Source organism: Carassius auratus, unplaced genomic scaffold (genome assembly GCF_003368295.1).
Source record: "Carassius auratus strain Wakin unplaced genomic scaffold, ASM336829v1 scaf_tig00024172, whole genome shotgun sequence".
Classification (NCBI taxonomy): domain Eukaryota; kingdom Metazoa; phylum Chordata; class Actinopteri; order Cypriniformes; family Cyprinidae; genus Carassius; species Carassius auratus.
This window is the reverse complement of record NW_020525322.1, coordinates 34,658-57,720: the sequence shown is the minus strand read 5'-3', so window position 1 is coordinate 57,720 and position 23,063 is coordinate 34,658. Positions and strand designations below refer to the sequence as shown.

The 23,063-nt window shown below is 37.0% G+C and overlaps 1 protein-coding gene across 1 annotated transcript in view; it reads right to left on the bottom strand.

The window, feature by feature from the left end:
• The window catches only part of LOC113078075 (multidrug resistance-associated protein 5), a 33,598-nt gene extending 15,139 nt beyond the window's left edge, over positions 1-18,459 (bottom strand). The window contains exons 1-14 of the mRNA XM_026250365.1: positions 18,261-18,459; positions 16,262-16,439; positions 15,038-15,193; positions 12,153-12,300; positions 9,681-9,914; positions 9,300-9,473; positions 7,984-8,131; positions 5,341-5,489; positions 5,132-5,239; positions 3,542-3,889; positions 3,248-3,319; positions 1,345-1,469; positions 1,177-1,249; positions 451-654 (exon numbers count right to left, since the gene is read on the bottom strand). Of these exons, the coding sequence (XP_026106150.1) occupies positions 451-654; positions 1,177-1,249; positions 1,345-1,469; positions 3,248-3,319; positions 3,542-3,889; positions 5,132-5,239; positions 5,341-5,489; positions 7,984-8,131; positions 9,300-9,473; positions 9,681-9,914; positions 12,153-12,300; positions 15,038-15,193; positions 16,262-16,431 (2,109 nt within the window). The 5' untranslated portion in view covers positions 16,432-16,439; positions 18,261-18,459. The remainder of the gene's footprint in view (positions 1-450; positions 655-1,176; positions 1,250-1,344; positions 1,470-3,247; positions 3,320-3,541; positions 3,890-5,131; positions 5,240-5,340; positions 5,490-7,983; positions 8,132-9,299; positions 9,474-9,680; positions 9,915-12,152; positions 12,301-15,037; positions 15,194-16,261; positions 16,440-18,260) is intronic.
• Between the last annotated feature and the right edge of the window lie 4,604 nt (positions 18,460-23,063).

The following is a 23,063-nucleotide window of genomic DNA, read 5'->3' as shown; positions in this document are numbered from 1 at the left end:
TTGAAGCTGAAGTACAAAAATTGCTAAAAGTGAAATAATAATAATAATAAAAAAATAGATAAAAAAGACAAAAGCAAGTGACAAAATTACTAAAACTTAAACCAAAATGAAAATACAAGCTTATAAAGTATAATAAAGTCTTATAATATAATAAATGTTAATATAACAACTACAAAAATAATTAAACATTATAACATTAAATGTGTATTTGGCGTATTGGCCTACAGTTTTTAGAAGATTTTGTAGGTGCATTAAAGCATTTAAAGCCATGCTGTGTTATAGTCATGGCTGAAGGGACTGCTAACAACAAGCCTTTGCTATAAAACATGGCTCATCTCGTGCAAACCGTATTCAATCCACAGACTGTAATGGATGTGTACAGTACAGTGTCCCCTGTCCCAGTCTGTGCTGTGTCTGTGCACTACATCAAATGCATTCATAGCCTCTTGCCTGTAGCTGGTGCGTGACAAAGATGACGGTCCTGCTCTTGGCCATGCGGCGGATGGCGCTGTGGAATATGTGTGATCCCACACGAGCGTCGACGGCACTCAGGGGGTCATCGAGCAGAAGGACGGGTCTCTCGCTGTACAGCGCTCGAGCCAGACTCACTCTCTGCCGCTGGCCGCCGCTCAGGTTAGCTCCTCTCTCTCCTATCTACAGCAGATCATTCACTTCAGACACAGTAATCATCACACTGTGGTTTTTTTAAACAGAGATAGCATACGAGTGAGATTTGAAAGACCTTGTGCTTTGATTGTGTTTGTCGAGGTCAGAGATTATAGGTGACCCTGGAGCACAAAGCCATATAAAATAATCTTTCCATTGATGCATGGTTTGTTAGGATCAGACAATATTTGGCAGAGATGCAACTATTTGAAAATATGGTATCTGAGGATGCAAAAAAATCGAAATATTGAGAAAATCACCTTTAAAGTTCTCCAAGTGAATTCTTAGCAATGCATATTACTAGTTAGAAATTAAGTTTTGATTTATTTATGATATGAAATTTATATAATATCTTCATGGAACATGATCTTTACTTAATATCTAAATGATTTTTGGCATAAAAGAAAAATAGATAATTTTGACTCGTACTATGTATTGCTGGCTATTGCCACAAATACACCCCAGCGCCTTAAAACTAGTCACATATTATGAGTGTTATAATGCAGATACCTCAGTCATATCACCATATGGCAGCTCAATAATATCAGGAAATAAACAGCAGGCTTCCAGAACTGCGTTGTACCTTGTGAGAGATGAGCACAAAACTAGTTTAGTTTTCAAAGAAAGGCTAAAGTCATTTTTATGCAGAACTCATTTATGCATGAATACGCTCCCTACTTCTCCTCAATGTATCTTTTTCCGAACAGGATGTTCTCCCGGAGGGAATCGTTGAGGATCCAGGCCTGTTGAGCAACATATGCGAAGTCTCCGTTTACAGCCACTGAGCCGCTAAGAAGGGTCATCTAGACAGAAGGAGGAGAATCAGACCTTTACATCTGCTGAGAGCACCAGCTGCTTTATGTCCAGGCTCCTTTATGATGGTTAAAGGGGTGGTTATAAAAAAATCAAGGTTTTTCATTATTTACACTAATTTCATGCCAAACCCATATGCTGTTATTCTCTCAGTGGAACTCATAAAGAGAAACACTCATCCTTTCTGTAAAACAACAGCTGTCAAGCTCCAAAGACAACAAATACTGTAACACTGTAGCATATGACTTGTATGCAAGTCTTCCAAAGTCAAACGGTAACTTTTTTTGTGAAAAAACAGACTGAAAGTTAAGACATTATTCATTGATGATTTTAACTTCTATGTCTTTCGTGATTACAGCCTTAAATATATAAATACATAAAAAAGAGCATTTTTTGCATAGATAAAAGCTTTAACCATTGAAAGACTATGGTTGCAATAGTTTTTTTTTTTTTTTATAAACAAGTCTGTTATGCTTACAACAAATAAAATAAAAACAGGAATATTATGAAATAATAATATTATTATAATTTAAAACCATTTTCTATATGAATCAAATTTAAAATGTAATTTATTGCTGTGATCAAAACTGAATGTTCAGAATTTTCTCTGCTGTTTTACAAACATTTCAATTATTATTCATGTTGAAAACAGTTCAACTGCTTGATATTTAAAAAAAAAACTGATATGATTCGCGATCCCCAAAATGACTGAAATGATTCGCGATCCCGCTCCGAGCTCCCGAACTGATTAAAATGATTTGCGCTCCGAACTCCCGAACTGACTCAAATGATTCGTGAACCCGAAACAAACTCCCAAACTGATTCAAATGATTCGCGATCCCCAAACTGACTCAAATGATTCGCGATCCCGCTCCGAGCTCCCGAACTGATTAAAATGATTCGCGATCCCCAAACTGACTGATTCGCGATCCCGCTCCGTGCTCCCGAACTGATTAAAATGATTCGCGCTCCGAACTCTCCAACTGACTCAAATGATTCGCGAACCCAAAACGAACTCCCAAACTGATTCAAATGATTCGCGATCCCCAAACTGACTCAAATGATTAGCGATCCTGCTCCGAGCTCCCGAACTGATCAAAATGAATCGCGCTCCGAACTCCCGAACTGACTCAAATGATTCGCGAATCCGCTACGAACTCCCGAACTGATTCAAATGATTTGCGATCCCCAAACTGACTCAAATGATTCGCGATCCCGCTCCGTGCTCCCAAACTGATTAAAATGATTCGCACTCCGAACTCTCGAACTGACTCAAATGATTTGCGATCCCACTCCGAACTCCCGAACTGACTCAAATGATTCACAATAAGAAGTTCCCAATTAGTTTACATATGTGTACATACATACATACATACATACATACATACATACATATATATATATATATATATAATTATAAATTCAGAAATAACAGAATATAATTTTAATCTGCCATTTACCAGAAGTTTTACTGTTAACTATTTAAAACGTTTTGTTAATTGGAAAAAAGCTGAAATAACTTTTTTTTTTTTTAAGGATTATTCGATCATTAGAAATTCAAAAGTGCAGCTTTTAAAAAAAAAAAAAAAAAGTTATCTAAAAACTTTTAAATGATTTTACTGTCATTTTTGACCAATGCAATGCATCCTTGCTGGATGTAAGTATCGATATCCTTCTTGCTTTGTTTCTTCAAACAAACACACAAACAAAACACACAGCATTCCCTCTGACCCCAATCTTGTGAACAGTAGTGCATGTAATTCCTTACCTGTCCCAGTAGAGCAGATAGCAGCGAGCTCTTTCCACTGCCGACTCCTCCACAAACCCCAAGCAGTGACCCCTGGGTGTACAGCGCAGAAAACAGGCCAGCAAATTACATCACAGATACGTTCCGTTCATAAATACTGTATTCATGAACTGTTTGCTGCATGCAACACTTGGGCTTCCCATGAAAACCTAGTTTTTTTCTGAATATATGAAGAGAGATGTTGAAAACGCATCTGATCGTTGACACTGTAATCAGTAAATCCACACATGGACTGGTAATAATGTATGGCAGTACCTTCCGGATGCAGAGGTGTATGCGGTGCAGGGTTTTGTGCAGCGGGGGTCGGATGCTCTGTGTGGAGGAGATGGTGCTCTGTGGGCTCTCCTGCTCCATGTGTGTGAGGAGGTGCTCTGCGTTGGCTTCCTCGCTCTCCTCTTTGCTGTTCTCTGTGGTGATGTACAAGCTCAGTTTCTCCCTCTTTAGGACTCTCTTCATACCTCCTCTTTTTTGCTGCCCTCGTCTTTTTTTTGGCAAGCCACAGGTCTTCTCCCAGGCCAGTGTGGCGTCTTTAAACTCCACCGCATTATAGGGATCTTCCGTTTTGCTTGAGATCAGCTCCCTGTCCTCCATCAAGAAGAGCTTCTGTGGGCACAATAAGAGGCATTAAAGGGACGGTTCACCCAGAAATTGCCTTCATTTACTCACCCACATGTTGTTCCAAAACCAACAGTTGCAAGTCCCCATTGACTTCCATAATATTATTTTTTCATACTTTGGAAGTCAGAGGGGTCCTGAATGGTTTCCACCATTATTTTGGTGTTCAACAGAGGAAATAAACTAATACAAGGTCTGAAACACAACATGAGGGTGAACTATCGCTTTAAATCTGGGAATCCCAAACTTGTTTGGTAAACACTTTGATGTGAAGGTTCTCACGTTAAGTCTGTCATCATTTACTCTCCATGCTGTTATTACAATCACGAATGACTTTCTGTGAACACATAAGGAGACATACTGCAGAATATGCATATCTTAATTATAATAAAAGTGAATGAGGACTGGGACTGTTTATGGTTCTCGTTGTCTCGAAAAAACAATTGCATTGAAGTCAATGGGGATTATTAACGGCCTGTTCAACAACATTCTTCAATATATGTTATTTTATGTTCGATAGATAAAAGAAACTCAAACTGGATTGAAACCACTTGAGTGTGAGTAAGGGGCCGTTCACACAGAACTAGTTTTTCAATTCCAGTGCACTATTTTTCCATTTTATTGCTATGTAAATGCACTGGACAGACAAGTTATACAAAATTTAACTACTACAGTCAGTTCCACTCATCAATGTCAGTTCCAAAACAGTGGACCAATCAGAAGAACCGGAGGCGGGGCATAGCTTTTGTTTGCAAGTTTTGATAAGTCAGATCATCATCAGCATATTGTGATATCTTTAATAAGATCTCAGTAAATGTTCATCTTGAAATATTACTAAAAATATACGTATATAAATGTAAAATTACTTTTATAAATGTACTTTATAAAAATCAGTAATGATTTAACACATGAAAGATGACCTTTGTCCAGAAAACTGAATTATACTAATAGGCCCTTTGCTTATTTAGAGGACTAGGGTTATAGATTTTTGGTGTTATACTATGGCACAGCTACAGGAAACCTATACGAGGACCACTTTTATGATGCATTTATGGTGCTTTTTGTCATTTTTGGAGTCCCACTCCCCATTTGCTCGCTATATTGGAAAAGAGCTGCATGGACATTCTTCAGACTTTCTCCTTTTGCACTCTACTAAAAAACATGACGGTTAGAAAATAATGTCAGAACAGTAGTTTTTGGTTGATTTGTGGATGTGGGTGTGTTTTTGACCTGAAATCTTTTCACGGCCACGGAGCCTTCGGATAAAGCACGCACCGCCAAAGGCGTGACCTTTAGAGCAAAGGTCATGGAGTTGAAAACAGCAACGACGGTGAAGGCCTGCAAGGTGTGACAGAAATTAAAACAGGTCTCTGTGAGTTCGAGCTTGCAGTTGTTTACGAGCCTCAGGCAGAAAGCAAACAGCACTAGCATGGCTTTACCTGTGCTGCGGTGAGATCATAGCCCAGAGCCATGTGAAGAGTGAAGGTGCACACGCTGGCTATCACCACCACCACTGGAGCTACACCCACCGTCAGGCTCTGAACACAGCCCGCTCGCTCCAGGACCCTCCTCTCTTCAGACCGGACCCCTGGAGACACACACAGGACTCATGTTCAATCACTATGTCCACAGGTGAGAGTCTCTAAATGTCCCGGGGGCCAGTTGCATGAAATAATTAAGACTAGTCTTACAAGTTAGTCATCCAGTTGTTCATTAAGTCTTGCCTAATATGAATCTGAAAAGTAAGACAGATTACAACATGGTAAACATAATCTAACTGGTCAGACTAGTTTTTAACAAAAGGTGCTATATGTAAATTTTTTTGCAGATTTGTTTGTGCGAGGAAACATACCAAGTTCACACTTGTTTCTCTGAAAAACAACGCTCCAGTCAGTTATTTTACATTGAAATATGCGTTCTGCCAGGACAACACAGCATATTGCAGCCATAGAATCCAGCAAGCGAAAAAAAATCAGAAACCACAGATTCAACCCGACCTTAAAAGCCACGGCATCAATCTAGAAAAAAACCCTGTGACCAGAAGCATTCAGAAAACTTTATGTGGACCACTTTATATAACACATTCATGGTTCATTTCTATTTTGCATTTTTCATTTGAATTATCAACTTTACAAATTTGCAAAACATTTAATTGATGAATGTCATTTATTTAATCACTCTATACGTCAGCATCCCGGCTGAATTATAGACAACGCTTTCAAAATGTAATTCAAAATGACTTCTGAAGATTTAAGCGTGCAACTTTTATAACGTATTAGTTATTCTCATTTAAAACGTAACTATGCATGAACAGAAACATATTTAGCACTCGAAATAAGACGGAAAACCTGCTGTGTGAATTGTGTTTCCATCCTACAACACAGTTTCCAATTTACAGGAGCCTTACTATGTTCAATCCGGCAGCTACACTGAGAAGTGCAACAGTAATGGAAGAGAGATCATAATCATTAATGGGATGTTGCAGTAGATGTGATGCTGAGACACTGGCTGGTGTCCAAGTGTCTCATTTCCTCTCCCTCTGCTGCACTAATATTTGGCTCCCGACTGGCCGCAAGCTGGCACATTAATTCAGCGCTGCTCTGTGGCTTACAGCCAAAGCGTTTTTCTGCTGGTCTAAACAACCAGAAGCGCTGGACGTTATCTCTGAAAACTTTGCTTGATCTACATAATTCATATTTAGAAGATGTTGATCCATGCAGCTTGTGATATTTTATTTATAAGTGCATGCAAAAAAAGGTATAAACAGAAGATTTACTGCTAATTTACTGCTAAGCTACATAAAATAGATAACTGGAGTAGCGCATCCCAGTTAAAAGGGTTAAATTATCAGTTTTCTCCATATACACAGCATACTAAAAGTTTTTTAACATTTAAGACACAACTTACATGGTACTTGGTTAGATATTTCCTATGACGTTAAAGAAAGGATAGTTCAAGCGCCTTTTTCAAGCAAAAGTGGTTTTGAATTAAAAACTGATGAATAAATATACTGATCAAAACGTTGGTTTATATCATCATGATTACTGCACTAGATTTTATATTCTGCTTCCTATGCAATGAACGTCCTATATTTTTAAGGGTGATTTAAGTACTATGAGGAAACTCTTCCATTCAAATTCTGGGGTTGGTAAGATTTTACTATGAGGTTCTATTTGGTAACTATATTTAATGCATCAACTAGCATTAACTAACAATGAGCAACACATTTGCTATATTATTAATTCAACTTTTTTAATGTTAGTTAATAAAAATATACCTGTTCATTGTTAGTCCATGTTAAATCAACCTTTTTATTTTCATAATGCAATAGTAAATGTTGGAATCACCATTGACTAAGATAAATAAATGCTTTAGAAGTAATTTTCATTATTAGTTTATGTTAACTAATGTAGCTAAGTAATGTTAACAAATGGAACTTTACTGTAAAGTGTTACAGATTTTTTTAATGTGTTTGAAAGCACCTCCAAGGTTGCATTTATTTATAACATGCTGATTTGGTGCAAAATAAACTCCTAATTATCAATGTTAAAAACAGTATTTTTTTGTGGAGACATTGATACATTTATTTTCAGAATTCTTTGATGAATAGAATGTTAAAAAGAACAACATTTATTTGAAATGGAACTCTTTGTAACATTCTAAATATCTTTACTGTCGTGTCCGATCAATTTAATTTGCCCTTGCTGAATTTAAGCATTAATTGATTAAAAACAATTATTGAATGGTAGTATAGAACCACATCCCTAAATTGTACTTATTTAACATTCAACAAAGTCAAGCTGTCCAAAGGTATTATGAAAGAAAGAGCGCTAAATGCTTTGTAAGTTAATTTGAAAGCTCAGGGACTATCGGGACATTTCAGCGACGGACGAATGAGGAAGGACAGAGCCAAGACAGCGGATTAGGAAACTTGAGATTGTTCCTTTAAATGCAATGCAAAGCCACAGAGATGATCCTTTGATCTCCATGGAAACTATGACATCTACGCATCATCATTATACGCTCACTTCCTGTTTGGCTGAGTCAGTGCTGCTGTTTGAGTGGTTGTAGTGCTGTCTTACTTTGGATGTTGCTGGCAAACGCCGTCTCCCAGCAGTACATCTTAATGAACTTAATACAGCCCAGGATCTCGTTCATCAGCCGGACGCGCCGGTCTGTAACAGCCACACACCTTTTACGGAAATATGCTGTCAAGCGGGAAGCCAGCATCTGCAGGAAATAATTCAAATGTGAAGCACACTCAGACACAACGCTATAGTGTGTTCTGCCTCAAAGGGAAACCCCATGAGTAAAACTGACCGAGGCAAGCATTTGTACTTAAAAGTATCAATTTTAGGTAACAATTTAGATTAGGGAACACTATTCACTAGTTATAGCATGCATATTACTAGCACACTGGCTGTTTTACTAGTACTTATAAAGCACATATTAATAAATGACCATATTCTAGATCCTTTAACCCTACCCAAAACCTAAAAATAATTACTACAACGACTACCTTATACTTATTGCCAATAAACAACAAATCAGGAGTTTAATAAGGAAAAAACTTTTAGTTGATAGTGAATACAATGTGCTCACTAATCTAAAGTGTTACCAAATTCAAGGCGAAATCATATCTGCCTTACGGAAACCTAGCTTAAATTATTATTTTGGTTTTAAAGCGTATAATCCGCCAGGCTACTGTTATAAGCATAAGCCCTGTCTGATTGGTCATGGTGGCGTCGTCGAAAAAATATATAGAGATATACTTAATGTTACTCAGAAAACAGGACACAGGTTTGAGTCATTAGAAGTGCTTGTGGTAAATACTATGCTTACAGATAAAAGAAAAATCCCTGCTATGTTTCGTTTAGATTTTCGCAGTGATCTGAACAAAAACAGCAGACGGGCTTACTGAAAATGCATATTCATCCTCTGCCAGAATGGCAGAAAAAATTACATTAAAAAACACAAAAAGTTGGTGTCTGGTCTAGCCAGGTCCCTAGGTCTAGTCAGGCTGGTTTTAAATCAAGTTAAGGCTGGTTTAAGCTAGGGTTGCACACACTCTCACACACACACACACACACGCACATATAAAATGGAATATTCTATGCAAATCATAAATAAGTAAATTTTTCATGCCAATGATTCAATTCACGCATTTATGGGCGATTGTCCTAGAAATCACATGAATTCTGACATTACTATTTGAAACTGAAGTCACATTACAAAACACAATTGCATAATATCACACTTATTGCCACATACATGTCTCAGATCAAAATAAATCTTTTCTCAATGTCTTTTGAGAAACGTCACAAGTCACATGCGAGAAAAAATTTGGGTGGATGAATATTCTTCATATTAACAAAAATATTAGATGTGCTTATCTCACCATGGTGGGATAGAAGATGACAAAAATGGCCGATCCCACGAGTGCAGTCGGTCCAAAGAAATAGACGGTGTATGACAGACCCAAAATCCCAACGAGAGGCCCTCCGGCCAGCAGACAGCCCACCGAGACGGCCTCGTACAGACGCTGTCCATCACTGGAGCAGATGTTTACAAGCTGAAAGAGTCATCATCGAAACTTAAACATCAGCGCTGGCACTCACAAACACAAGCCCAAATTGATCATAAAGAGTGGGCTTAAACTCGCCCATGAAGACGTTACTCTAAGTAAATAAGGCATGACCCGAGAAGCCAATCGAAGCTTGTTTACAAAAGTGCAAAACTGCTCCTAATGAACAGTTTAGAGTATTAACACACAGGTCACCTCTCCAGTGCTGATGTCTTTAGTGCTGCGCAGACGCAGGATCTTCTGGAAGGCGAAAGTGAGCGCGGCTCCCCGGAGGCGTGCAGCCGTGCGGTAGTTGACAGCCCACATGAAAGCCAGAGACCAGGAACGTGTCAGCTCCATGAGGAAAATCCCAGCGACCAGAGCCAAGCCGTACAGCAGCTTCACCTCTGCACACTGAGAGTACTCCAGCAGGGCTCGGATCAGCAGAGCCTGACAACAACAGCACACAGCCTGGATGATGCTGAGGGAGGACACAGCTGCACAAAGAGTTTTTTTTTAACAGGATAAAAATTACACGAGCTTTGAGGTTTAATGGCATCAGAACATCCTCTGACTTGCGCTGGGGTCGTGAGATCAACTCTCACAAGTCTTTGACTCTGTTTCAAAATATTCTCATTCTAATTATCGGGCAGATCTGGTCCTGGATGCTCATAGGTCATAAAAACTTGACAGAAAAGGAAAAAAAAATAAGTTTTTCTTCCTCACTCACTTTTCAAATTGATCTTATGACTCTGACAATTGTTTAGTTTTTTCTGAAAAAGATCAGTCTTTTTATTCTGTAAAGACACATTAAGTTGTTTAAAAGTGACGGTAAAGGGATTTATAAAAGTGATATATTTTATATAAATGCTATTCTCTCTATTCATTAAAAAATAATGAATTTTTTGTATTCAATCACTTTTCAAATTGATCTTATGCCTCTGACCAAATACGTTTCATAAAAAAAAAAAAAAAAAAAAAAAAAAAAAATATTTTTATTCAGGAAGGACACGTAATTTGTTTTAAATGATGGTTTCAAATACGTTTCATAAAAAAAATAAAAATAATAATAATAATTCAGGAAGGACAATTAATTTTTTTTTTTATGATGGTAAACTAAATTTATACAAAATATATATTTTAAATAAATTCTGTTCTGAAAAAATTTATTTAAAAGAAATGAAACTGAAAAAAACTTTTCATCCTCACTTTTAAAATGTTCTTAAGCCTCTGACCAAATACGTATTTTTAAAAACGATAAATAGTTTTATTCAGTAAGGGCCCATTAAATTGATTAAAAGTGATGCTAAAAGACATTTATAAAATAATTATTTTAAATAAATGCTGTTGTTGCTCTCTCTACTCATCAGGGAGTACTGAAAAACAAAACATATCATTGATAATAATAAGAAATATTTCTTGATCATCCAAGCTTTGCCGTCACACACACATAAAATACAATTTAAAACACATTCAAATAATAAAACACTTAATTTAAATTGTTATAGTATTTTAATTTCTGCCTTTAAAATAGCACTTAAATGTACAGCAAATAAATGCACGAGCTGCTGAGACAATGGCTGACCCATGCAACACTAAGCAAATCAACGCAGGGAAATAAGTGTGCTATTTTGTAACATGTAATCCCTGATAATGCTATTAAGCGAGTGCTGTCAGGGGCATGTGCGAACTTGTGTGGGGAAATAAAATTAACAGCTGCGTTCCCAACAGCATTTCAGTAAGAAACTCCCAGCTACACCAAAATAAATCCCCTCATAGTGAAACTAATAAGATCAAAAATGTGTTTGTTTTTTTTTAATCCAAACTAAATCACTCTTGCTGAATAAAGATCTAAGCTCATTTGGCAACAGAAATAAAGCAGTAGGCAATAACGTGAATAATATGAATAGCATGGACCATGCACGGAAAATCCAGAAACATGCCACAATACTGTGGATTAATCCTAGTCTGAAGTAAGAGAAGGAATGGAAAATCTCAATTTTCATTTAGAGTTTGCAAATAGGGTATAACCTATCTAGAGTAGTTATAGTAAGTTAATATAGTAATTATAGATTAGTAAATATAATACACACACTTAAATAATGCTTTTTGTCATTTTGGTTCTTGTAAGTCTGTGGTCATTATGAAAAGTGTGACCCTGGAGCACAAAACCAGTCTTAAGTGTATACTTCTTCGGAATTTAGATTTATGCATCATCTGAAAGCTGAATAAATAATCTTTCCATTAATGTAAGGTTTATTAGGATCAAATAATATTTTGATATAGAGATGCAACTCTTGGAAAATCTGGAATCTGAGGGTGCAAAAAAATCTAAATACTGAGAAAATTGCCTTTAAAGTTGTCCAAATGAAGTTTTTAGCAATGCATATTACTGATTAAAAATTAAGTTTTGATATATTTATGGTAGGAAATTTACTAAATATCTTCATGGAACATAATCTTTCGATTTTTGGCATAAAAGAAAAATCGGTAATTTTGACCCATGCAATGTCTTTTTTTTTTTTTTTTGCTATTGCTACAAATATACCCCAGAGACTTAAAACTGGTTTTGTGCTCTGGGGTCACAGATGGCATGAGAAAAAAAAAAAAAAACTATTTCTAAAACATTCTCCTGTTGTCTAGATAAGGGAAACAGGACAAAGGTCAGAATGCAACCCAACAACTTACAGGTCCAACAAATCCAGCCACCATGGTGATGAGCAGAGAGAAGATGGCCACCAGCATCCGGGTCTGACAGAACCTCCAGAACACCCGAGACAGAGACGCCGTGTCCTTCCCTCGCTGCTTGAGCTCCTCGTGCCACAGCCACTCCAGTCTGAACCATGCATCGCCAAAGAACAACAGAAAGAAAGCTAAAATAATGACTGTATTCACTGTCCGCCACTTCCAATTCATTGCAACTTTAAGAAATTAAATTAATACTGGCTAAATTGTTAGACCTAACCAAAATTAAATGTGCAATATCACAAATGCATTTGTCACTTTATTAGACAGCTCTCTGCCACGCTTGATTCTGATTGGCTAATAGCAGGATTCTGTGCTCGACTGTTTCTGGATGATGATGCTGAAATGTATAATTTCCCATTTTCTACATAGCTGTTTTGGTTTCACAACTCTATTTTATATCACTCTCACTGTTTCTTCCTTCTCACATAATAAAATGACCTCAGCTCATAATGCATGTCATGTCTGAACCACTTCTGAATGATATAATGATATAGTGTTCCTGTAGCTCAATTGGTAGAGCACTGCGTTATCAAGCGCAAGGTTGGGGGTACGAATCCCCGGGAACACATGATAGGTAAAAATTGAGAGCCTGAATGCACTGTAAGTCACTTTGGATAAAAGTGTCTGCTTAATGCATACATTTAATTTAGTATAAAATGCCTCTGCTCCTTGTTGGGTCTTTTTGCAAGTTGACTGGATATAATCCCTGCCCTCACATCTAAATTAATAAATGTGGGGTATTTTAAACTCAAGGGTCTTCGGGTAGTAAAACTTGTTTCGGGCGCACATTTAGCAGCAGCCAAAACATCCACACATTTATTATAAATCATAAATGATGTTCAAATTCTCATAAATATTGTAATGCAATTATCTTCAATCTTGAAGCATTCAGGGAGAGTCTCATTGAAAACATAGAAATTCACTCTCAGAATGAACAATCAATCTGAAAGACCAAATCCACTCACAGCTTTTATCTTTCACAAGGGTGAACTGTATCTTATTTAAAAACAAAGAAACAAAGTGTCCAGACCCCATAAAATCTCCACCCCTCACACACACAAGTGCACATGCCTTTAATGTGTCCATGCTATCTCTGACACGGATCCAGTAACAGGAGTCACAGACCCTGAGGTCAAACTCTGAAAACTGACACCGCTTCTTACAGATCCACTGAGGAACACACGAGCAGATACAGGTGTCTGTTTTTAACACACCATCATCGATTGCAGCAGTGTGGGCGAATCACAGTTACAGATTATAGCTGTTTTTCCATGTTCCCATGTCCCTGAGAAACACTTTGAGCTCTATTAATGAGCCGGCTTAGTTGAAAAGGACACGGGCTGGGATCTGACGTGTTAATGACATAACCGTCCTGCAGGAAAGGTGCAGACTGGCTCTCTCTCTGATGTCTAATCCTTGCTATGAATAACACCCACCTGCCATAACTCTCTGGGCTGTGTGAGCATCTATCATTCGTTCCCCACCGTGACTCCAGGGATTCCCACACCAGCCCTTGTTATCAAGACGTCAACTGTGTGAGACCTTGGCACCGGAGGTGTTTTCTAATAGTTCTGTTTGTTCACAGCTCAGCATTGGCACATATCACAGATTCCTAACTTGTGCTTGGCTCCAGGGTAGGGCTGAAGGATTCATTAAAATCAAACCGAAATCACAATTTGGCTTGGCGCGATTATTGAATGTGATTTTTTTATTTTAAATCTCACTTCTCTATAACGTATATTTAAGTAGTGTTTATGTGCCGGAGAAACTAGCATGTTGCCAACTTAAGTATTTAGTTTTTGAGCTCTGTAGCATCGCTGTTAAAGATTAATGAGCTGGTGAAGTGGATTTACTTACTTATCATGAGCATTGTAATGTTCGACGGGGATGTCATAACAAATGTCAGTCAGATTTTAAAAAGAGCGGTTCATTTATTAATTTTCACAATCTTAATGGTCTGATAGACCACATACATCACGGAGATGTCTTTTTGAAGTCTGCATTTACATCTGCAAGTACATTTCCTATCAGATGTCAAAAAGACCTTTAGAAGATGTCTTTAAGATGTTTATGATTTAGAATATATGTAAATGTAGTGACATCTATCAGATGTTTGTACAAAGCAGATGATTTCCAGAAGAAGCGATCTTTAACAGACGTTTTGCAGACGTATCTGTTCTACCTGGGTAAGGTATACAACATGCATCTGAAAAGACAACATGCGCTAAACATCCTCCCAAACTACTGAGAAGCATTTATGAACCAGTTTTCCAACAAAAGAGAATATTTAATAGAATGATTTTACTCCACAGCATCAAGCAAGTGTTTGAAATCACTTCATTTTCTGATCTGATGTTGCTTTTTTATCACAGAATAAAGATAAATTACGTTCTATACTATAATAAAACTATGTCTATTAGCAGCACTGGATTATGGACTTAAAATATCCAAGATGGTTTGAGGAACACAGATAAACACTATATTATCACGTTGTGTGTTTACTTGCGTCATGTTTAATCATGCATTCCTATCTTCTTTTTATTCTGCAGCAAACTTTGTCCATATAAGGGATTTCCTGTAATGTCATGAGTTCTATGACTTCTGTGATGCTTATTTGGAGTTTCTGTGCGAGGGCGCCCTCTAGCATGCATTTTTAATGAAACAGGCAGCCTATTACATGTGTTTAGTGCTTATTAATGCACACTCAGTCCTATTCAGCCCAAATTTTCCCCAAATCGCGCACTGGGTATTTGCACCCAGACAAACACAGCTTTACGGTAGACAATCCTTGATGACGAATTGGAAGGTTTGCACCTGTAGCTCACCTTTGGCAGTTCGTTTCTGAGGCCTCGTGGCAAGACAGACCCCAAACGTCTTCGATCTTGAGACTGGACTCTTTGTGGGCCCTCCATGCAAGAGGGGACAGCCACTGCAGGGTCATGAAGGAGAAAAATCCTGCATTGTCCACCGGGTGCTGATGTCTGGGGGTGAAAATGGAAGAGTTTGGCTCGTATCAGTCATCTAGGCGCTATGTGCTATGTCTGAGAACGGCGTGACCTTGAACACGAGAGAAAATCTTTACTCGCTGCGGCCAAACAGTAGATGAATCACACATTTGTGTTTGAAGAGCAGTTTGCACGTCCCTCTCAGAACTCTTACAAAGCAGTGAAAAAATTCAGCGGCTCTTTATCAGTCAGCATGTTAAAAATCGAGCCGTCTGTGAGAAAAGGATAAGAGCGTTCTTATCAGGACCTCATTGACTGTCACTTGAGTCCAACTGGCAATGAAACAAACATCTCCTGAGGCCTGTTTCACACCTCACACAAAAGTATTTCGGTGCATATGTTAGTTTTGGCTCCATTGTAACAGGTCTGTGTAAGCAGTGAGGTAGGTGTGTAAGTTAAGTTTTTTTTCCACACTGAACTTAACAGAGAACATTTTAAAATACACTATACATTTATTTTATCAACACAAGCTTTTACAATTTGGTTTGAAGCAACGGTGTCAACGACTCATTGTCATGTTTAATGCGAGTTCAATTTGCAGTGATGTACATAAACAATTTTTTATTAATTAAGTGGAGGATGATAAAAGCAGCTCGTAGCTTCATTTTAAGGTTCATTAAAGGTGAAGTCACCTTTTATTTGTACAGTGCTTTATTTTGACACTAAAAGCAAATTTATTGTCCTCAAAGAAAGGGGTAACTATCATTTGTTTCGTTTCAGATAATTTGGCTGGACAGCAAACAACACAGATTTCGCCCATAATTGTGAAAATTGTTCTGTGGCATGACTGTCATTATAAATCACAAAATACATTTATGTAATCTAGACATACACAAAAAAATGATAAAATCAACAGTTCAGACAATATATATATATATATACACACACTGTGTATGTGTGTTTTTTTTTAATGAAGTCCTGCCAAGTGATTCTTTCACTTTTTAAGCATTAAAATACTGTTGGAAATGACTTGTCAATTCTTCATTCTGTACACCAGCAAGAACGATTTGCTAATTGTTTTATAATTATTATATGAGAACTTACTTGTGCGTGATCCGAAAGGGCTTGAGTATTTGTAAGCTATGGCGATATCTGCCTCGTCTTTTTATTTCGGTGCCCAGTTCCACCTCATCATCGGGGTCTGGGAGACTCTGTGGAGGGGACAGCGTCAACCCCTCCACCCTTCCTACGGCCTCCAAAGCATCGGAGAACATACCTGTCTCTAACAAACAGAAAAACACTCAACAACACTCCAAACGAAACAAAATACAGCTCCCATCCATGCTCACGACTCCCAGCACTGGGAACGTCTGGATCTGCTGACTAATATTAGTGCAGTGACACAAACCTTCCTCTAACGCTATGGCTGCAAAGTTCAAGTGTTTATCTATTTAAAGTCGCCCGCGGGTGGCCTCAAGGCTCGTGGATACTGAGACGGAAGACATTCGAGCTGGCCGTGTGTGTGTGTGTGTTGACCCTGTCACTGATCCATCTGGGGAATGAGACACGATAAGGTAAATCCAGGAACACCGTGACTCTCTGTATCTGCTCGGTGTACGTCAGATAAAGAAAGATAAGCACATACTTTCATTATTTACACTCTGTACAAGAAAGAGCCTGAGTTCGGTAAAAATCACTAATGCAATAGGAGACTATGAATGTGAACAATGATAATGCAAATGCTTTGTAATTTTAAAGGGATAGACCCTAGTTCACACAGAAATGAGAATCCGTTCATTATTAGTCATTCCAAACCGGTGTGACTTCATTTCAGAATATTTAGGATCTGTTCTTGCTATTCGTGCAATTATAATGAACAGATATTTTTTTTAAAGCACACAAGCACCATAAATGTATCAGAAAAAGATCTGTGATTGTGATGATTATTATGTTGAAATTTAGGTCATTATTCATTGAAAACTGACTCTTGCTGTCCTTGGGGTATTTATGATGATATGAACCATTTTTGTTGATCCGGTCAAGTATATACAGTCACTGGTAACACTTTATAATAAGGTTAGAATAGCTAATGTTAACTGATGTATTAACTAGCATGAACAAACAACGAACAATACAATTTAATGTTGTTTAACTAATGCTAACAAGCACAACTTTTGATTTTAATAATACATAAGTAAATGTTGAAACTAACTAAAGGTAATAAATGCTGTAGAAGTGTTGTTCATTCTTAGTTTGTGTTGTAACTATAGTAGTTAACTAATCAATCTTATTGTGAAGTGTTACCTAGTCATGTTTTTTCTGTATTTATTAAGGAGCGGTGTGTAGTTAGCAAGGTAATAAGGTGTAGATTTTCTAAACTGATTAAGACAAAAAAGAAGAAAAAAAACGGCCCTGGTATGGATTTGACATCAGTATCGGCAGATACTCAAAAACTGTATTGAGCAACACAAATGAAATGTTTCATTCATGAATCAGACTAATCCGGTTCTCAACTTAATGACTAAATCATCTAATGTTAGTCAGATTAGGAAAAACATTTTCATTTTTAGGTAACGTTGCATACATGAACCCATTTCAATTTTACAAATTGTGGGCTTATTTAAGGTGCATTGTTCATGTTTACCTTCAGTTTCAGACTACTATGAATATTTGTGCATTTGCACACAGTTTGAAAGGAAAGCAAAGCCATAATAATATAATTTACCACCATCATTGTGCCCAGACTCGATCCAGTGGAACTAAATGACCTTTAATAATTAAAAACTGTAGAATAAAAAAAATTGTGCATTACACCGGCTCACTTTTCCCATCTTTGCCCTCTCTGTTTCTTCCTGTTCATGATCCGGCCAGCAAGAATTCTGTGTTCCCTGCCATTTCTGGAGATGTTCTCCATTGGGATTCTCATATGGGAAATTTTAATATGGATTATTAGAACTCTACCTTTATCTCAAATCATGATCAAATCAATAGTGAGCATGGATATTGACTTCCCACTATTTAAGGTGTTTTTAGTGTAAAAGCAACACAAAACAAATGTTATATATATATAGTGTGAAGTTGGAGTTTGAAGAAGGTCACTTACATTTCAAACACTTTCAGCTTCAGGATGTTCCCACAGGTTATTAAATGATTTATTCAGAAAGCCAGCGCTCTCTGTGTCCCTCGCTGCACGTGACACATCTTCTTAAACAGCTCGTAACGTTACTCTGATCTGGTGGAAAAGTTTCACCGCGTTCAAAGGAGGCGCAGCGGAGAGTTTGACGCACAGCTCGACCCGCGCGGCGTTTTGAAGCGCGCCGCCGCACAGCTGACGGAATTCCCTAAATGTATCCTGCGTCACGCCTGAGCAGCCAATCGGGGATTTGCTTGGCCGCTGCTATGGTAAATGGACCTGTAAGGGAAGGAAAGCGCACGTGGTGATCTTTGCAACAGCACGCAGAAAGATTAGCAGACTATTTTGGGCCGGTCATCTGAAGAGCATTGCTGCATATGGAAGAAGACGAGTGGTGTTTGACAACAAACACTTTATTTCTTATTATTTTTATAGTAGCAATTGCTGAATGTTTATGAAACGTGACGTAGAGCGAGCAGTGTGACGGAATTATCCGCGTTCCTGTGAATTTTAATGTTCCTGACAAATTATGTTACGTAATGATAATTCTGTAAAGTTGGCATGAAATCAAAATTGTCTTATTTACTGGAATTCTGTACTCTTTATTATAAATAACGTATCCGTGCTTTTCATCGTTTTATTTATTTATTTTAATACATGTGCCCTTATTATCTTTAATCAAAAATGTAAACCTCCCCTCCCCCTCAAAACGACTAATCATTATTCGTTTTGAGGGGGAGGGTAGGTTTACATTTTTGATTAAAGATAATATATAATGTATATAATATATAATATAAACGGATAATGTACCTCGGAATGTCGCGACTGACCAATCAGAATCAAGTATTCCACAGAGCCGTGTAATAACCCTGGATAACGACCTGTAAAAGATTTGCGTTTGTTTAGATAAAAAATAAAAATAAAAACTCGATTCAAAATGGTGTACAATTGTTTAATTATGTCATCCTGGTATCGCAGACTCGCGTTTCATACAAATCCAGCTGCTGGATTTTGGATCCAAGGCAAATATAAGTCAATGCTGTACAATGTTTAAAGCACGTAAAACAGAATAATAACAACAACAAACAACATAAAATGAACAAACATAAAAAGTACTGCTGTCAAATTATTTCTTGCGATTAATCGCATCAAAAATAAAAGTTTTTGTTTAGGACTGCACAATATATGTGTGGTTAGGGTGTATATTTATTATGTATAGGCCTATATTAATAAACTCATGCATGTATATATTTAAGAAAAATATGTTATGCTTATATATTGAATATATTTATTTATATATATAATATAAATTATCTGAATATAAATATATACATTTTAATATTTAAAAAATATATACTGTATGTGTGTGTATTTATATATACATAATAAATATACACAGTACACACACACACAAAAAATTTTTTTATCACAGTACATTTTTCGACAGCACTAAGAAACGAAAAAAAAATTCCTGAAAAAATAAAAAAAGTGTTATATAATATAAGGGCAGTTACATTTACATTTAGCAGACACTTTTATCCAAAGCAACTGAAAAATTAGGACAATAGAAGCAATCAAAAATGAACAAAAGAGCAACTATATGTAAGTGCTAATGACAATTCTCGGTTAGCCTAATGCCTACACGTAGAAAGTTTTTTTTTTTTTTTATATATATATAATTACACACATGCACACATGCAGTTAATGAAAAAGTCAGTGAAAGTGATTTTGTGCCTCTTTGAAATGCACAATAATGCGTTATTCACTTAGAGAATGCAAGTTAAGTCTGAAGTAATGAATTTAGGTAAAGGGGTGCAGGCAAACATTAATTAATGCCGGCTACTGGTAGCTGGTGTGAATTGATGAACAGAGGTGTGACGTGCATTCTTTTCAGCTCATTAAAGAGTAATCTTGCATCAGAATTTGGGATTAAGTGTAGAGGATTGACAGAACTGGCTGGAAAACCTGCCAAGAGAGCATTGCAATAGTCCAGCCTGGACAGAAAAAGGACTTGAACAAAGAGCATGTTCTTAATGAAAGGGCCTGATATTCCTAATGGTGTATAAAGAGAATTTGCAGGACCGGACAGTTTTAGCAGTGTGGTCTGAGAAATTCAGCTTATCATCAATCATAACTCCAAGGTTACTAGCTGTTTTAGAAGGAGTTATGGTTGATGAGCCTAACTTGATGGTGAAAGATTTATAAAGTGATGGGTTTGTTGAAACCACAAGCAGTTCTGTCTTAGCCAGGTTGAGCTGAAGGTGATGGTCCGTCATCCAGAGAGAAATGTCTGTTAAACATGTTGCGATGCGAGCAGCTATCATTGAATCGTAAGGAGGGAATGAGAAGTAGAGCTGAGTGTCATCAGCATAGCAGTAAAATGATAAGCCATGTTTCTGAATGACAGAACCTAGTGATGCCATGTAGACAGAGAAGAGAAGTGGTCCAAGAACTGAGCCCTGAGGCACCCCAGTAGCTAGTGTTGCGACTTGGACACCTCACCTCTTCAACACACCTTGAAGGACCCATCTGACAGGTAAGACTCAAACCACTGGTGTGCGTTTCCTGAAATGCCTTTTTCAAACAGGGTTGACAGGAGAATCTGGTGGTTTACCATATCAAAAGCAGTTTTATCTAAGTCTAAAAAGTTTTAGAATTTGTATTGTTTTTATAAACTTCTTATTTTTTGATCTTGTATTAGAAAAGGTTTCAAGATCAGTGTTACAAAATGTAATATATGATGGTTTCTTTTGAATTATTTTTGACTATAAAACTTTGCTAAAAACAGATTAATAATGTAATTTTGTTTTTTTCAGGGAAATAGGAGTTTTTAAAACAAAGTAAAATATCATAAGGTTCTAAATTAAGGGCTTTGTGTTTTTTTATATATCTATTTTAAAGTCAACCCAAAATAAAATGGGAAAAGGGCAATTGAAAAATAAATATTCAATATTTTCAACTGATGTGTTACAAAAAGTAAATGTATCCCAAACACTATGAATATATCTGCTAACAGCTGCATTTACAGGATCACATCTGTGAATAATTTTGTAAAGTACTTCTTTCTCTTTATTAGAAATAACATGTTTATATGGTTATATCCAAATAACATGCCACGATATACAATGAGGTTTAAGCCATTTTGATGGAGGATTGGTTCCAACATTAAAAGAGTTTCTCATAAAACGGTTGTCAAAAAATTTTTTGTTAAAGATTTTATAAAGTTGTATTATTAATATTTACACGTTGACACTCAGGATAGCCTTGATTACTTTGTTTAATAAAGTAGATGATTATGTTACTACCTCAGTAATGCTTTGGATAATGTATAAGTCATGACCTATGGGCTCTGTTGACATATGATGTACGTCAAATGGTAGCAAGTTTATTTCTAAGTAACATAGATGGCTATCTGCAGTACAAGAGTCCAGTACATGCTGTAAAAGATAATTAAACACAGCAAAAGTTGACAAATAACACAAAGATTTTAAGTTACATAAGGCTATGCAAGTTCAACAAGTTTTGCAACACTTTTAAAAAACCCTTTTAGCTTTTTTGTAGTTCAACAAGTTCAAATATTCCATGTTCATTCAATTAATATGAGGTCATTAACACTGTAAGCCACTTATAAAACAATTGGATACAAGTAGTTTGAAGTAGTTTTAGTTGGTGTTTGCTATGAAATTAACATTTACTGTAATGCATGACAACAAACTGTTAGAAGAAAGGGATCATTGGGGTTCTATATAGAACCATAGGGTTCTTTACTCAACTCCAAAGAACCTTTTATGCTAAAAAGGTTCTATAATGACAAGAAAGAACCCTTTTGGCACAAAGGGTTCATATCCTGAATTTTGTGATTATTCTCATGCATTCATAAATGCATTTGAATACACCGAATAATGCACTGAAAGAAAGCACTCAAAATGCACACGCGCACTAGTATGACTTCATCATGTAACTTTACATTAGCCTGGATGCGTGCACTTTTTAGGAACGATTTGTTTAGTTTTTGAATATACTTGATACTGTTAAAAGGCAAATGATTTAAACAAAAAATACGAGTTCACATTTCACACCTAAACAAGCTTGGAAAATGTAATTATAAATAGCTACTAAATTAGTTAAAATATACAGCTATGATTTGCGAACCCTAAACTGACTCAAATGATTCGCGAAACCGCTACGAACTCCCGAACTGAATCAAATGATTTGCGATCCCCAAACTGACCCAAATGTTTCGCAAACCCGCTTTGAACTCCCGAACTGACTCAAATGATTCGCGATCCCGCTACGAACTCCCGAACTGACTCAAATGATTCGCGATCCCCAAACTGACCCAAATGTTTCGCAAACCCGCTTTGAACCCCAGAACTGACTCAAATGATTCGCGATACCGCTACGAACTCCCGAACTGATTCAAATGATTCGCGATTCTCAAACTGACTCAAACGATTCGCGATCCCGCTACGAACTCCCGAACTGACTCAAATGATTCGCGATCCCCAAATTGACTCAAATGATTCGCGATCCCGCTCCGAACTCCCGAACTGACTCAAATGATTCGCGAACCCGCTACGAACTCCCGAACTGACTCATATGATTTGCGATCCCAATACACATAATGCTATAAAAGTGTGCACATCCAGGGAAATAAACAGCAGATGTTCATGTTAACAACTTCTTTAACTTGAGCAAACGCTGATAATACACATACATTTGTTAATAAAGTAAATAAAACGAAAACATTAATGTTTTAATGCTACTGAATAA